Here is a 15,479-nt window from a genome sequence, read left to right on the forward strand (position 1 = left end):
TAAAGCTTTTACACACCAGCAACAAACAATCCAAAAGGAAACTAAGAAAGCAATTCTACTTATAATGGCTTCTAAAAGAAGCCACTAAATACTTGAGAATACATTTATCCAAGGAGGTAAAAGCTTTGTACGCAAAATACTATAAAACACTGGTGAACGAGATTAAAGATCTAAATAAATGGAAAAGCATCCCATCATCATGGATAGGAAGACACTGTTAAGATGTCAACACTACCCAAGCAATCTGTAAATTCAATGCAATCTCCATACAAATGTGAACAGCCTTTTTCCTAAGAAATGGGAAAGCCAATCCTAAAATTCGTGTGAAATTGCAAAAACAATCTTTAAAAAGGAAAATGTTGAGGACTCATACTGCTTGATAACGATACTTACAATGCTACAATAATTAAAATAGTAAGGACCAATGCTTACTATGGAGAGCACAGAAATAAACTCTCACATACAACATCAGATGACTTTCAACAAAGGTGCCAAGACCACTTAATGGGTAAAGAACTGTCTTTACAATAAATAGTACTAGGAAAGCTGGATATCCACATGTAAAAAGATGAAGCTGAAGTCCTTGATTTACACCATTATAAAAAAATTAACTCAAAGTGGATCAAAGACCTAAACTTAAGAGTTAAAACTAAAAACTGCTGTAATAAAACACTGGGGAAAATCTTCATAATATTGGATTTGGCAATGATTTCATGGAACAACAACCAAAAGCCCCAGCAACAAAAGAAAAAACAGATAAATCAGACATTTCTCCAAAGAAGATATACAGATGGTCAATAAGCACATCAAAAGATGCTTGATATCGCTCATTGTTCAGTTCAGTTCAGTTGCTCAGTCGTGTCCGACTCTTTGCGACCCCATGGACTACAGCATGCCAGGCTTCCCTGCCCTTCACCATCTCCCAGAACTTGCTCAAATTCATGTCCATACCCATCAGGATGGCTATTATAAAAAAATGGAAGAAACAAGCATTGGTGAAGATGTGGAGAAACTGGAGCCCTTATACATCACCAGGGGGGATCTAAAATGGTGCAGCCTTTGTGAAAAACAGTTTGTTGGTGCCTCAAAAGGTTGAACACATAACTACCATATAATCCAGCAATTCCACTCCTAGTTAATTACCTGGAAAAAATGAAAGCAGGGACTTGAACAGATATTTTATACCAATGCTCATAACCACCTTATTCATAATAGCCAAAAGGTGGAACCAATCCAAGTGTCCACCAGCAGATGAACAGATAAACATAATGTGGTATATACCTACAGTAGAGTATTACTCAATCATAAAAAGGAATAAAATTGTGATATATATGACAATATTGATGGATCTTGAGAAATATAAGCCAGACACAGGACACATATTACATAATTCTACTTATATGATGGACCTAGAATAAGCAAATTCAGAGAGACAGGAAGCAGGAAAGAGGTTACCAGGGGCTGGAGGAATGGGAGAAAGGGTGCTATTGTTTAATGAGCAGAGTTTATGTTTAGGGTGATGGAAATGTTTGGGGTATAGATAATGGTAATGATTATACAACACTGATCCATACACTTACAAACAGTTAAACTGATAAATATTACATTACATATATTTTACCACCATAAAAAAAGGTGAAGAAAAACAGGTTGATGGGGAATTTTATAATGGATAAATCAGCTTTGACAACTCTGGAGCCCTTAGATCAAAAAGCAGAGACAACCAGAGACTGATTATATTATATTCCTCTTGATGTGATGCAATAGGAAATATACATCATCCTGATTTAATATTTAATGATAATAAGGAGTTATGGCTGAATTTTTAGAAGACAGAATATTACATCTCCATTCTTTAAAAAGCTATCTTTGTTTAATGACTGTACTGAAGAATTTCCAGATAAAGTAAAAAGGGGTTATCTAGGAATTGCTTTAAAATAATACAGTGAGGAGGAAAGTGAGCAGCTGTATGAATGAATGAAGGCTGGCTTTGAGATGAGAACTGTTGAAATTGGCTACTGAACATATTAAGTGTTCATTATACAGCATTTTCTCTTTTCACTATGTTTGAAATTTTCCATAATTAAAAAAATTAAAATGGTGCACCAGATAAATGGTACTAGAAGTGAGGAGAATAGAAAAAACATTCTATTTTCTTTATTTACTTCAACCACATGTATAAATTTTAAGAGAAAAAAATTAACATGTTATATAGATGATGAATATACTTTTGTTAGATTCCAGAATATCAGGCCTAGGTGATACTTGCAATTTTAGGATATAGAAAACTTGTGGGTACTCAATGGCTAATAATCTTATGGATTTACACAAATCAAAAGGTAGCAGAGATGGGGAAAATGTATGATCATATAAATGAATACATTTCAGAAGGCTTACACAAATAAATGAATAAAAAACAGAAAACTTTAAATGGTTTTTAAAGGAATTACCCCGTGGTTTATCTTTTAAGGTATTTTCCCATAAATCCTTTACTGGTATGTTCAGACATGTTCCATCTAGGTGGACTACTGGTAAGTTTCAGTTACGAGCTTTTTATAGCACTACACCTAGTTTCTTATATAGGTTCTGGACACTAGAGTCCTATAAGAATAAAAATTTTTAAGTAGTAGAACAGGTAACTGAATTCTGTGGAAAAACCATACAGAAACTGCCAGGAGCCGGCGAGAGACATTCCACTCGTGACAAAGGTCATGAGGAAGGAGGCTCGGCATACGCAAAGGCGGGATCGAGCCTCAGGAGTCCCCCTGGATAAATAAATCACCTAAACCATTTGTATACGATAAATTTGCAGGAAAGAAACCCTGGTTTTTGATAAGGATCAAAGACTGCTGACTTTGCATCCCCTATTATCCTCTATGTGTAACTTAGGGTATAAAAGCCCCTGTTGAAAATAAAGCTACGGGCCTTGCTCACCAACGCTTGGTCTCCCCATGTCATTTTTCCCCTCAATTTCCAGCTGAGTCTCCATCTGGAGCGCGGATATCCTCTGCAACCATTTATTTGCCTGGGCTTCTAAGACCCACTCGAGAACGTGTCTAAGGTGGGGCACCTTCCGCTATTCAAGAGGGCGCCTGCGGCCTCCGTGGTCAGAACTAACCTGGTGTCATGGGTTATATTGGTTTTCTGTGTAAACCAAGCTACTCAGCTTCTTTTCTCCACTGAATTTTCCTACTGAGCTATCCTCATTCTATTACTCTTTATATCTTTGATAAATATGTAAATATTCGCCGACACCGTCTCCCCTTCGAATACCCTGGATCAGCCGGGGCTGGACCTCCGCAAGAAACCAGCTTTGCCAGAGCAACAGGAAAACCTTTTTGGCTTTAACCTAACAATATTTAATGAACACTAAAAGACCAAACCCTTTAAGCACAGTTTTTTATTAACAAAGAGTAAAAGTTTCTCATTTTTATTATTTCTCTTACCTTTAGAGTTGCTCCCACCCAAAAAGAGTAACAGGTGTCAACAGGCTTATTAGGCCTTCCATGATAACCGTTCTGTTGTCTCATTATGCACCACCTTTTTATCCGGTTCAGTTCTTTTTCTGAAAAAACTTCTTCTAGTTTACCCATCAGGCACAGTGATGCAATGCCACAAAAAGTTGATCCTCCTGTTAATTAAAACCACACAGTACTTTAAACTTATTAGATGTCTAGGGAAGTAATATGAAATGATTGAAGAAAAAAAAATGGTTAAGTAATTCTAGAAAGCAGTGAAAGAAAGGTAAAATTAAAAGAAATATAATTTTACTTTTATATTACTATTTTATTTACTTAAATCTCACTATTTAAAATAACCACTAGGCACTGAGGTCTTCAATATGCACTTAAGAAACAGAAAAAAGTTTAAAATAATTTAAAAGTATAAGAATCATTTTTTTAAATGAAAAACATAAGATTTATAAAGTAGTTCAAAATTTTATGGCTAATGGGAGGGCTGAAACTAAAGTCTAGGACTACTGTTTCCTGTATACCACTCTTAAACACCTGAGTCTGATTTTAATTCCCTTAAAAATGACAGTGTACTGTTTATAACTAAGGTCCCATCTGCCTAAGCTACAGGCTAATTTTTACATATAACATAAACTAGAGGCTTATATGCACTCAGCTTCAGAAATTTAAGGAAGAAAAAGTGAAAGTGAAAGTCGCTCAGTCCTGTTCGACTCTGCAACCCCATGGACTATATATAGTTCATGAAATTCTCTAGGCCAGAATACCAGAGTGGGTAGCCTTTCCCTTCTCCAGGGGATCTTCCCAACCCAGGGATCAAACCCAGGTCTCCCACATTGCAGGTGTGTTTTCTTTAGCAAAAGTTATCTTAAGGAAGAAAAGTTCCTTAAACAAAGGAATAGGAAAGGGAAAGAGTATATGTGTGTTGGGGGTGGAGAAGAAAACTATCTGGAAGTAGATGCACAATACGTATCGATGCTCACTATGCTAGATTGAAAAATGCCCCACCCCACCCCACCTTCCACCATTGCCCAGTGATACCCAGGTCCTAATCCCTGGAACATGGGCATGTTTTCTTATATGGCAAAATGGACTATGAAAACGTGGTGGAAGTTAAGGATTTGAGATGGGGAGATTATCCTGGGTGGGAGACACCCTAAATGCAACCTCAAGTGTCCCTGTAAGAGAGGGACAGAGAGAGACTAAACTACAATCAAAAAGGAGGCAATGGAAGCAGAGACTCAAGTGATGTGACGGCAAACCAAAGAACGTCAGCAGTCCCCAGAAGCTGAAAGAGGCAAAGGGACAGACCTCCTGGAACCTCCAGAAAGAACCCACCCTGCTGACATCTTGATCTGAAGCCCTGTAAGATGCAGTTTGGACTTCTGGCCTCTGGAGCTATGAGAACAAATTTGCATTGTCTAACACCCCTAAGTTTATTAAAATGTTATAGCATCAAAGGAACCAATACAGTCACAAAGGTAACTACTTTCCTCAGGAAATGAAAAGTCAGTATTTTTCCACATAGGAAAAAACAAACAAAAAAATTCCACCACTTTCCATTGGCACTATCTGTTGTCAACTCCAAACAATCTGAAAATACTCCATATTTCCAATTTATTACAACTTCAATTACAGATTTTTATTAGTTCTAGCTCTTTAAATAGATTGTTCCTAATATGCCTCATTTTGCAATTCTCCTTTTGGTGTTACAAATCTTGGTTATATTCTCTGGCAAAGGAAAAGTGAGCATTCGCTCTAGGAAATGTAAGGCAGCTATCACACTAAAATGGTCACTGTCAAAAAATAAAAACAAACAAATAAATAAAGAGTCACTGTAAGAACTATTTAGTCTTCAGATTTTTTTTCCCAATGGAAAAAAAAAAGAGGAAGATCTATGTTAGCAATAAGTATATTAAAACAAAAGTAAAACAAATATATCATTACCTTTTAGATTAATTTCTATTCAGCAACTATCAATCTTATTCCTCCTTCAATGACCTACTAGTTTCAATTTCTCTTTTATGAAGCTGCCCATGACTTCAAGTATTATAGATAATTAAATATAAAGCCTCTAACAAAAAGTACATAATTTTTAAAACTAACTGCACCAAGAAATAAAGAGGTATTTAATTGCTACTCTCCAAAATAATTGTTGGAATTTTTTAAAGCAAGCCAGAACAATTCAAAATAAAAATACTCTTTACTTTGCCCAAACAACCAGATTTTGAAAATAACAACTTCTGAAGTAAGCTTGGACTCTGAAGAGCCAAACAGTTATTACAAAGTCTATGCTTTAAGCTAAAACTCACTTATCAACATTTATTCCTAAGAGGTTCCTATCTAAACAATTCTAAAAAACCAGTTATTAAAATTGGATTAAAAGTAGCATGGTAGAAGAGTGTAAGAGGCAGACATAAAAACAGCAAAAGACAGGTAACATTCTGACAGCGTAGTACATTAAAAAACATTACTAACAGAGCAGGCACGAGAACTCAACTACAATATGCTTTTAAGGCTAAATATTAATAGGATTAGGTCAATGATTTCTACAAGCATCAAAAAATTTCGAGAACATCCCATCATTATATTAAATTACAATTTAAGAACTGCTTCTCATAATAATGATCCAAATTCTAATCTTTGTTCATTATGCCTCAGTTGAAGAAGGTTATGTAAATAAATGACCTTCTTTATCGAAGGCAGTAAGAGAATATTAAGGCACATACAAGTAAGAGGAAGGTTTCCAGATAGAGAATGGGATATGTATATATGGTTGGTTTCCAATTCTAAAAATGAGCTGTGTTTGTCGTTAGTTTGCAATTTTAAATAGGGGGCTTATCCAAAAATATCATTTGAGCCAATACCTGGAGGATGTGAAGATTGGGTGGCAATAGCAACTGTGTCACTGGTCATCAGCACTTAGTAAGTGGAATACACTTACAGCTGCACAAAGAGGAAATCTGGCACCTGTAAGAATGTCTGAGAAGATGGGGTCTGAGCTCACTATTGTAAAGAATGTTAGTGGGCACCCTGGGTGAGGAGATACTGAGCAGTGCAGGAGACTTGTGGAACAGACACCAGAAAATGAGACTATGTTCTCTGGGATGTGAAGGAGAGCCGCTGCTAAGTCGCTTTAGTCGTGTCCGACTCTGTGCGACCCCATAGATGGCAGCCCACCAGGCTCCCCCGTCTCTGGGATTCTCCAGGCAAGAACACTGGAGTGGGTTGCCATTTCCCAGGGCCGCTCAAATCTGATCCTTGCTGATGGAAAGAAAGGAGAACAAACACGACGACTTCACAGACTGCCCGAACTGCAGTGCTCGTGTTTAGAAAGAGGTCTCTCTTGCCAGTGCAGACAGGGGTAAGACAAAGAAGGGAGCCTATACCAAAGCCTTCCAGAACAGTACTTCTCAGCCTGTCTAACCTCACAGCACACAAGAACATTAACACATCTGACATTTGTAGGACACTCAGTGGTGCCAAGGAGCTCTAGACACCCAGGTCTTGGCTGCCCCAAAAGCTGAGTGAGCAAGGAGCAAGTGAGCAATAGCTTGGCAGGCCTATAACCCTTCTGCAGCGTATCCTGTACCTTGGCACCCTGAGAAGGAAGCCCTCCCCTCTACAGCTTTAGTCCTGAAACCTATCAACCCAAAAAGAGAGGTAAAAAGAATATGTAAGCTTTTCGGCATGAACCACAGTCCATCAATGATGGTCCTGTTGGGTAAGAGCCTACTTGAGACAAATGGACTCAAAATCACTACTTGTGTGATTCAGCAAGACTTTTTTTTTTCCCATCAGAGAGTATCAGCTTTGAGCAGCCCTCTCTGCTTCACATCCTAGAGAACGTAATACCATTTTCTGCTATCTGTTCCACAAGTCTCCTGCACTGCTAAGTATCTCCTCAGCCAGGGTGCTACTAACATCCTTTAGTAGAGAGCTCAGACCCCGTCTCCTCAGACATTTTTACAGATGCCAGATTTCCTCTCTGTGCAACTGTGAGCATATTCCTCCTTACCAAGGGGTGATGACCAGTGACACGATCGCTATTGCCACCCCAGTCTCATAGAGACTCAGGCACACACAAGAATTAAGATGTCCTCATTACAGGATGGCTTCAGAGGAAAATCCCAGACAGTGTTCTCTATGCCCCTCATTGGCACACGCTCTACGAACACCACTGAAGGAGGGCGTGAGAGCATGAGAGAGGAGGAGTGACCGAAGAGGCCGGGCCCTAGGGGAAGCACAAGCATTACGTTCAAAAAACTTTCATACCTGTCCTGCGGTTTACAAACCAGTTTCCCTCATATCTCTAACAAAGAAAGAAGAACGCCTCTGAGCGACTCAGTGAGGAGCCTAAGCTGCACAGCGAGTGTTAGGGCTGAGACCTGAATACGAATGTGTTCCGTCCACTCCCTCGTGCTAGCAGGGGGATGGACACGCCAAGGGAGCACAAAAACACGGCTGTCAGAAAGAGGAAATACGGGGTTCATTCAGAAAGCCTCCCTGATCTGAGCTCTTTTTTTTTTTTAAGGAGCATGGAAGTATATTTTCTTCTACATGAAAATTTTCCACGTGAAGAGTTCAGGCTATTGATACGCTGACAGACTGACTATTGCTCACTCTCTGGTTCTCCCAAAATTGAGGGAAAATGTGAGAGACTTGTATTAGTGTGTGTAGTGAACATATGCCATACACAAAAATGTTTTATCACTATGACTTAGTACAATTACATTAAAGAAGGTAAAAAAAATTTTTTTCTTCACAAATTCATTGATTCATGTTCATTATTCTGTATCTAGCTTTTTAGTATTACACCAAAAAAGAAAACTTGCTCTTTTCTAACAATTTCTTAAATCCTCCCAAGATGCTTTCATGCAGCTAACAGTTGAAAAGATTACTAGAAAATACTGTTTGAACATTCTGGTCTGAATAATCTCTGAATGATTACTGACCTAGAAGAGGCTCAAGTTGGCACAACAGTGTCAACAGGGAGAAGTAGGAAAGAAGATAATCAGGCTGCATCAAGAGTTGAGACAAACTTCTGAGGTCCTACATGTTGAAGATACCATGATGTTATTTAAAGACAAAAGAAACCACACATCCACTTATTTAAGATGCCTTACCATGAGATTCAAGTCCTGCTCCCTGTGCCAACCCATTGTCATAGGACTGAAAAAGAAAAACATATTCAGTTAATACTGAAATAATAATAAATAATATGGTGTCATGATGCAATTTTTCTTCTTGATATAATTTTATGTCTCCCTTTTATCTTTCAAAATATGTATTTTTTCCCACAATAAAATACATCTAGGCATTTTCAAATACCTGATCTTGTCTTATTCACCAAGCTGAATCAGTAAATGTATACACTAGGCACATTCTGAGAATAGATTGTTCAAAGATGGCACTTTACATATTTAATCTTCACCCAATAAAAAGCCTCAACCTTTATTCCTCTCCCACTTGCAGGAGGTATGATTTTAAGGAAAACGTAAGGATTTCATACTCATATATATAACATTATAAATATAAAACAAATCTGTTTTGAGGCTTGTGGTTAGCTGAGGATAATGGTGTCCTACCTAAAATTTGAATTTCCCCACATATCCCACAAAATCAAAACAGGATAAGAATAATACAACTAAGCAATTATCCTTCAATTAAAAATAAATAAGTATTTTTAAAAAAGAATAATACAACTACATAGAACTTAAACTCTATCAAAGCTAGAAGACATGCTGAAGCTTCAAATTATCTGTCTACAGAAAAAGAAACATCAACTCTCACACTCCTGATACACTTTTGCAGAGAGTAAGGGCAATTCATGAAAAATCGTGAGGAAGAGAGAGGAGGGGGGCTGTCTAAGATTACCTAAAATTACTGTCTCAAAAGGAAAGGCCTCCTTAAGTGTGAAATTACAGGAAATCCTTGTTTTGCACTCTTCTAATATACACTAATTCCAATAACACAGTATGCCTCACATTTCAGTAATAACAGTATAGTAACTATGAGCAACTGCAAGAAGTGCAAACTTGCTGCTAGTTCCTCAGTCCACAAACGACTACATAAATAACAGATGTGTATCATGAGCTATGAACATTCACATCACCTTTTTCATTGTCTGTCTGTAACTGGTCACTGCACGTTATTCAGCACAGCAACGTATGTGGTTGTGCTGTTTCTTTGTATTTTAATGAATAACCAACGTGATGTTTGCAAAAAGCCAAAACCAAGGAAGAGACTGGCCACCAAAGATAAAAGTGCAGTAAAGAAATGAAAAGCAGTAGCACTGAAAGTGAAACTGAGATCAAACAGAGTAATAGAAGAGATAGTTATCATGATAGTGATGGCTGTTTGAGACTAGATATGAAGTCAGAAAAATTAAGGAAAGGTGAAATATCTACATGAATGAAGAAAGTGGCTATCATGAAAAGGAAGATGTTCTAGAGAAGTGATGTTGGCAAAAACTTCACATAAAAGGAATTCTCAGGTATTTCACAACAATGACAATGCAAAGGACAAAATGATGGAAGTTGATACAAACTTAGAAAAGAGTATAATCATTTACCAAGACAGAAAAGATGCCTGTTCCATACTGTAAGTTATATAATGAGAAGACAAAGAATGCTGTTCAAACTACTCCTTATGAATTTTCTAAACTTTTTCAATATTGCTAATGTTTTAAATTACAGTGTACTAACAAATATTGGTTTACCATTAAAATTTCTCTATACATTTATAACTGACAGTAACATTAATAGTTTTAAATGTTCTGGCAAAAAATTTATAAAAGTCACAGAACAAGTGTCATTTTTCCCACTGGTGATTAAGATCATTTTGTATGGTTTCAGCCAGCACAACCATCATTATAGTCTGGGGCTACCAGTTAAAGCAAGGATGCCTATAGTGAGCACTGACCACAGGAAAGGGGCTGAGGAGGGCATGCAAGTCAAGGTGGCAGCGTTCAAAGGGCATAACTCTGGTGAAGACAGAAGAAGAAGAAAAAGGAAGAAAGAAGGGCCCTTTGAAGATCAGATAATAAAGGAAAACTCCCAGGAGCAAACTTTAAAAACCCAGGAAACAAAAAAGAACTCTCTCCTAGCAGAAAATCATAGAACTCACTACCCCTCCCCAATCACTAACTACACAAACAAAAACACAATCTAAATTTAAAAAATCATACTTTGTTTCTCTGCACTGAAAAGATGACACTCTTACTAAACTAGGAATTCTTGTAAGAAAAAACAAATCCACTAATGACTAAACAGAAAAAGACAGATCTACAAAAGGAACTCTGAGTCTCTGAGATGGAAACACGGCGATCAGGATGAAAATATCTCCATATAGGAAAATCTGCCTTCACCTCCAAAGTATGGTGAAAGCAAAAGAAAACTGTAGTAAAGCACCCCAAACTCAATTGTATACCCTCAAATAGCACTTGGGAAGTGAAAAGAGATTTAAAGTTAAAAAATGAAAAGGATAAACAGTAGGAAGAAATAAAGAAAATTAAATGATTTCAGGAAAAGACACTAAGGAGCATGTAAGAAAGGCTGAAAACAACCAACAGAATAAAAATGAGATAAAGAAGTAAGTAAAAGGAGTTGAAGAGAAAGTGGTTGAAATGAAAGATGAGCAAAGAAAGAAAATTACACAAAACTGCAATATCTAAAGGAAAAGGAAAAACAATGGACTACAAGTAGGGGTCAGCAATCTGGAGCCTGCAGGCTAAATCTGGCCTGAGGCTGGTTTTCTGTAGCCCTGAAGTTAAGAAAACAGTCGATCTCAATCCTGATAAAATAAATGCAAATTTGGAAACACACCAAGGTATCATTTTTCACCCACCAGATTGGTAAAAATAAAAATACTGCAACAACATTCTATTGGTGAGTCTGTGTAGACAGAGGCACGCTCACACACTGGTGGGAATACACACTGGTTCCTATTTTTGGAGTGAAAATGAAAATTTATGTCTGCATTTACTATTTGATCAAGCAATTCCACGTCTAGGAATTTATTTTGAAAATATATTCCCAAGAATACATAAGCATACATGCAGAAAGGATTAGTTTCAACACTGTTCGCCTTAGGAAAATACATACCCTATATACAGAATAGTTGGAAAAAACCATGATGTGCACATAATGGAGTACTACAAAACTGCAAAAAAAGAAAATCAAAGAATGAGGATAATTTTTTGACCTGATACAGGGTGGTTTTCAAGCTATACTGTTAAGTGAAAAAAGCAAAATGCAAAAAAGTCCTCTCGAGTGAGAGAGGAGGGTGAACCAGAAACTAAAGAGAACATTTACCTACAGAGTGAATGGGAACATGGCGGAAAACACGGGAGTTAAGCAGAGGAAGGAGACCGAAGATAAGGGAGGCCCTTGTGAGTTACACAGTTTTGAACCTAAAATTCTGACTTTCAGAAGCAAGTTAATATATAACATATTAAGGAAATAAAATCAACAAAGTTGGGGGGGGTGATCCTAAAGTAGAATCCAAACAAACAACTCTATTTCAAATAAATGACATAAACACACTAAAGGTTGGGGGTAAGCTGCTGGTGGAGGGAATAAAAAAAAAAACCCAAGTGTTTTTTAAATATAACATTCTGACACTATACCTGTGGGCTCTAAGCAACAAGAACCAATGCATTCTGGATAATAGGAGTCAGGTTTGTCACTGTCCAAGAAGGAAGTTACAAATGAAAAGAGGAAGATTAAAATGAACTGAATGGAGTTAAAAAAACAAAGATCATGGCATCCGGTCCATTACTTCATGGCAAATAGAAGGGGGAAAAGTGAAAGCTGTGACAGATTTTCTTTTTTTGGGGCCCACAAGAATCACTGAGGATGGTTACTGCAGCCACAAAATTAAAACACACTTGCTCCTTGGAAGAAAAGCTAATGACAAACCTAGATAAGTATGTAAAAAAGCAGAGACATCACTTTGCCTACAAAGGTCTGTATAATCAAAGCTATGCTTTTTCCAGGAGTCATGTAAGGATGTGAGAGTTGGACATAAACAAGGCTGAATGCCAAGGAATTGATTCTTTTGAACTGTGGTGCTGGAGAAGACTCTTGAGAGTCCCTCAGAATGCAAGGAGATCAAACCAGTCAATCCTAAAGGAAATCAACCCTGAATATTTGTTGGACTCATGCTGAAGCTGAAGCTCCATTATTTTGGCCACCTGATGAGAAAAGCAGACTCACTGGAAAAGATTCTGATGCTGGGAAAGACTGAAGGCAAAAGAAGAGGGCAGCAGAGAATGAGATGGTTAGACAGCATCAGTGGCTCAATGGATATGAATTTGAGCAAACTCTGGGTGATACCAGAGGACAGAGGAACCTGGCACGTACAGTCCATGGGTTGCAAAGAGTCAGCGACTGAACAAATGGTGTTGGATTAAAATTAGTATGAACTCGGGCTTCCTTGGTGGCTCAGATGGTCAAGAATCTGCCTGCAATGCAGGGGACCCGGGTTCAAGTCCTGGGTGGGGAAGATCTCCTGGAGAAGGGAATGGGTACCCACTCCTGTATTCTTGCCTGGAGAATTCCATGGACAGAGGAGCCTGGCAGGCTACAGCCCATGGGATCAGAAAGAGTCAGACATGACTAAGCGCTTTCATCGTTCCATTAGCATGAATTCATGGTTTTTGGTAAATAGATATAAACGTGTGGATGTGTATAAGGGAATGTCTGTGTATACATATATACATTTCCTACCTCTAAGAGAGGGGCTAGAAGCAATGACATCCTAGTACCAATGAGCACATTTTGTGCCCAAATCCTGGTTTCTAAACACCAGCCTTCAAAAAGAAGAACCAGAACTTCTTGAAGAAATGACCAATTTTAGAACTGAGGCTGGGAAATTAAACTATGAACCCAGAATATTTTGTGCCAGAGAGCAAGGACGTGCTCAAAAATGAATGGGACACGTCAAAAGGGCATAAGAGCCTGCATGAAGGGGTTTTTGCTGGCTCAATCTGGGACAGTATCAAAATAAATGATCAGTTCAGTTCAGTTCAGTCGCTCAGTCGTGTCCGACTCTTTGTGACCCCATGAACCAAAGCACGCCAGGCCTCCCTGTCCATCACCAACTCCCGGAGTCCGTCCAAACCCAAGTCCATTGAGTCAGTGATGCAATCCAACCATCTCATCCTCTGTTGTCCCCTTCTCCTCCTGCCCTCAGTCTTTCCCAGCATCAGGGTCTTTTTAAATGAGTGATAGTTACAGATAATAACCCATTGAATCAAACAAGAATCTGGAGTTCCTGTTGAAATTAAATAAATAAATATATAAAGGTAAAAGGAAAGCTTTTTTAGCAGCAGAATTTTAACTGATAATTATAGAATGAATGGTAGAGCTGGAAAATCATCAATGCATGCTAACACTAGAGGATAAAAGTTTGATGAGGGACAGGAAATTTACATAGTCTCCAAGTATCTCACCATGAGATAATAAATATAATCACAAAGGGAAAAAATGCTAACTTTACAGAGAAACATCTGTCATACACCACCTTAACCAAGTGATCGAAGTTAACATCACCAATAATAAGGCATATCAACAAGTTGTACCTCCAAATACAATGCACTAAGAAGAACATGATATTATTTCTGCAATAATCATGCCTATCACAATACCTATCACTGTTAGGGAAATAGGGGAAAGTCTTGTTCAGGCTTCAGAAGCAGGAGAGCAGCCCTCTGACCTGCTCTGACCTGCGTGGACACTGCCTGGATTCCACGCCTGCTGGCGAGCACAGCAAGTCAGGCAGCACTTCAGATTAGAAAGGGAGTTCATCTTGAAATTCTTGAGCCCCTGATGGTCTGGGCAACCCCTGCCCCATCTCCGGAGGGTTTAATGAAACTCATAAGGTGAAACAAATCTTTCCATGTTGTAGAAAGATTAAAGTAAAACCATACCCGCATTTTTGCACACAAACTGATAATGATATCAGCTTGTGGCCTAGGATTATGAGCAGGAGCCCCTGAAACTGCGATTTGAAGTCTCACTGGGGGGTGGACGCACCTCCCCTGGACCCTTCTCAATTGAGCCTCCAGATTGCTGTTAATAAGGGACTTCCTAGCGCTGTGAAAGTCTGGATGTAGCTCAGCCCAATTTGGTGATGTATACACTGTTACTTCTGTTTTTTATATATTTATATTTCTTTTCAAATTATCTTTCTTCTATAAAAAATTGAAATTGTTTACGTGTGTAACAATGGTTTCTTTGGCTAACGAATCCTTTGAATGGAAAACAAAAGTAAAACTTTTGGCAAAACAATCACCGATCTTTGTCTATAACATCAAACTCCTTTTGTCTTAAAACTTCTTTAAAGGTTTGTTCTTTCTGCCTCCCGAGGCTTTTAAAAATTTGTACTATTGTACAAAATCACTACAGATGGTGACTGCAGCCATGAAATTAAAAGACGCTTACCCCTTGGAAGGAAAGTTATGACCAACCTAGATAGCATATTCAATAGCAGAGACATTACTTTGCCAACAAAGGTCCGTCTAGTCAAGGCCATGGTTTTTCCTGTGGTCATGTATGGATGTGAGAGTTGGACTGTGAAGAAGGCTAAATGCCGAAGAATTGATGCTTTTGAAGTGTGGTGTTGGAGAAGACTCTTGAGATTCCCTCGGACTGCAAGGAGATCCAACCAGTCCATTCTGAAGGAGATCAGCCCTGGGATTTCTTTGGAAGGAATGATGCTAAAGCTGAAACTCCAGTACTTTGGCTACCTCATGCGAAGAGCTGACTCATTGGAAAAGACTCTGATGCTGGGAGGGATTGGGGGCAGGAGGAGAAGGGGACGACAGAGGATGAGGTGGCTGGATGGCATCACTGACTCGATGGACGTGAGTCTGAGTGAACTCCGGGAGTTGGTGATGGACAGGGAGGCCTGGAGTGCTGTGATTCATGGGGTTGCAAAGAGTCGGACAGCGACTGATCTGATCTGATCTGATCTGATATTCTGTAAATTCTGATTTATATATTT

At 38.4% G+C, this 15,479-nt stretch overlaps 1 protein-coding gene across 2 annotated transcripts in view; it reads right to left on the reverse strand.

Annotated features, from left to right (window-relative positions):
- Positions 1 to 15,479, reverse strand: part of PGGT1B (protein geranylgeranyltransferase type I subunit beta) — a 55,745-nt gene that overhangs the window by 7,220 nt on the left and 33,046 nt on the right. For both annotated transcript variants that reach the window (XM_059890309.1, NM_001015560.1), the window contains 2 exon segments: positions 8,597 to 8,642; positions 3,447 to 3,631 (listed from right to left, as the gene is read on the reverse strand). In XM_059890309.1, the coding sequence (XP_059746292.1) occupies positions 3,447 to 3,631; positions 8,597 to 8,642 (231 nt within the window).

This window comes from Bos taurus, chromosome 10, assembly GCF_002263795.3.
Source record: "Bos taurus isolate L1 Dominette 01449 registration number 42190680 breed Hereford chromosome 10, ARS-UCD2.0, whole genome shotgun sequence".
In the NCBI taxonomy this organism is placed as follows: domain Eukaryota; kingdom Metazoa; phylum Chordata; class Mammalia; order Artiodactyla; family Bovidae; genus Bos; species Bos taurus.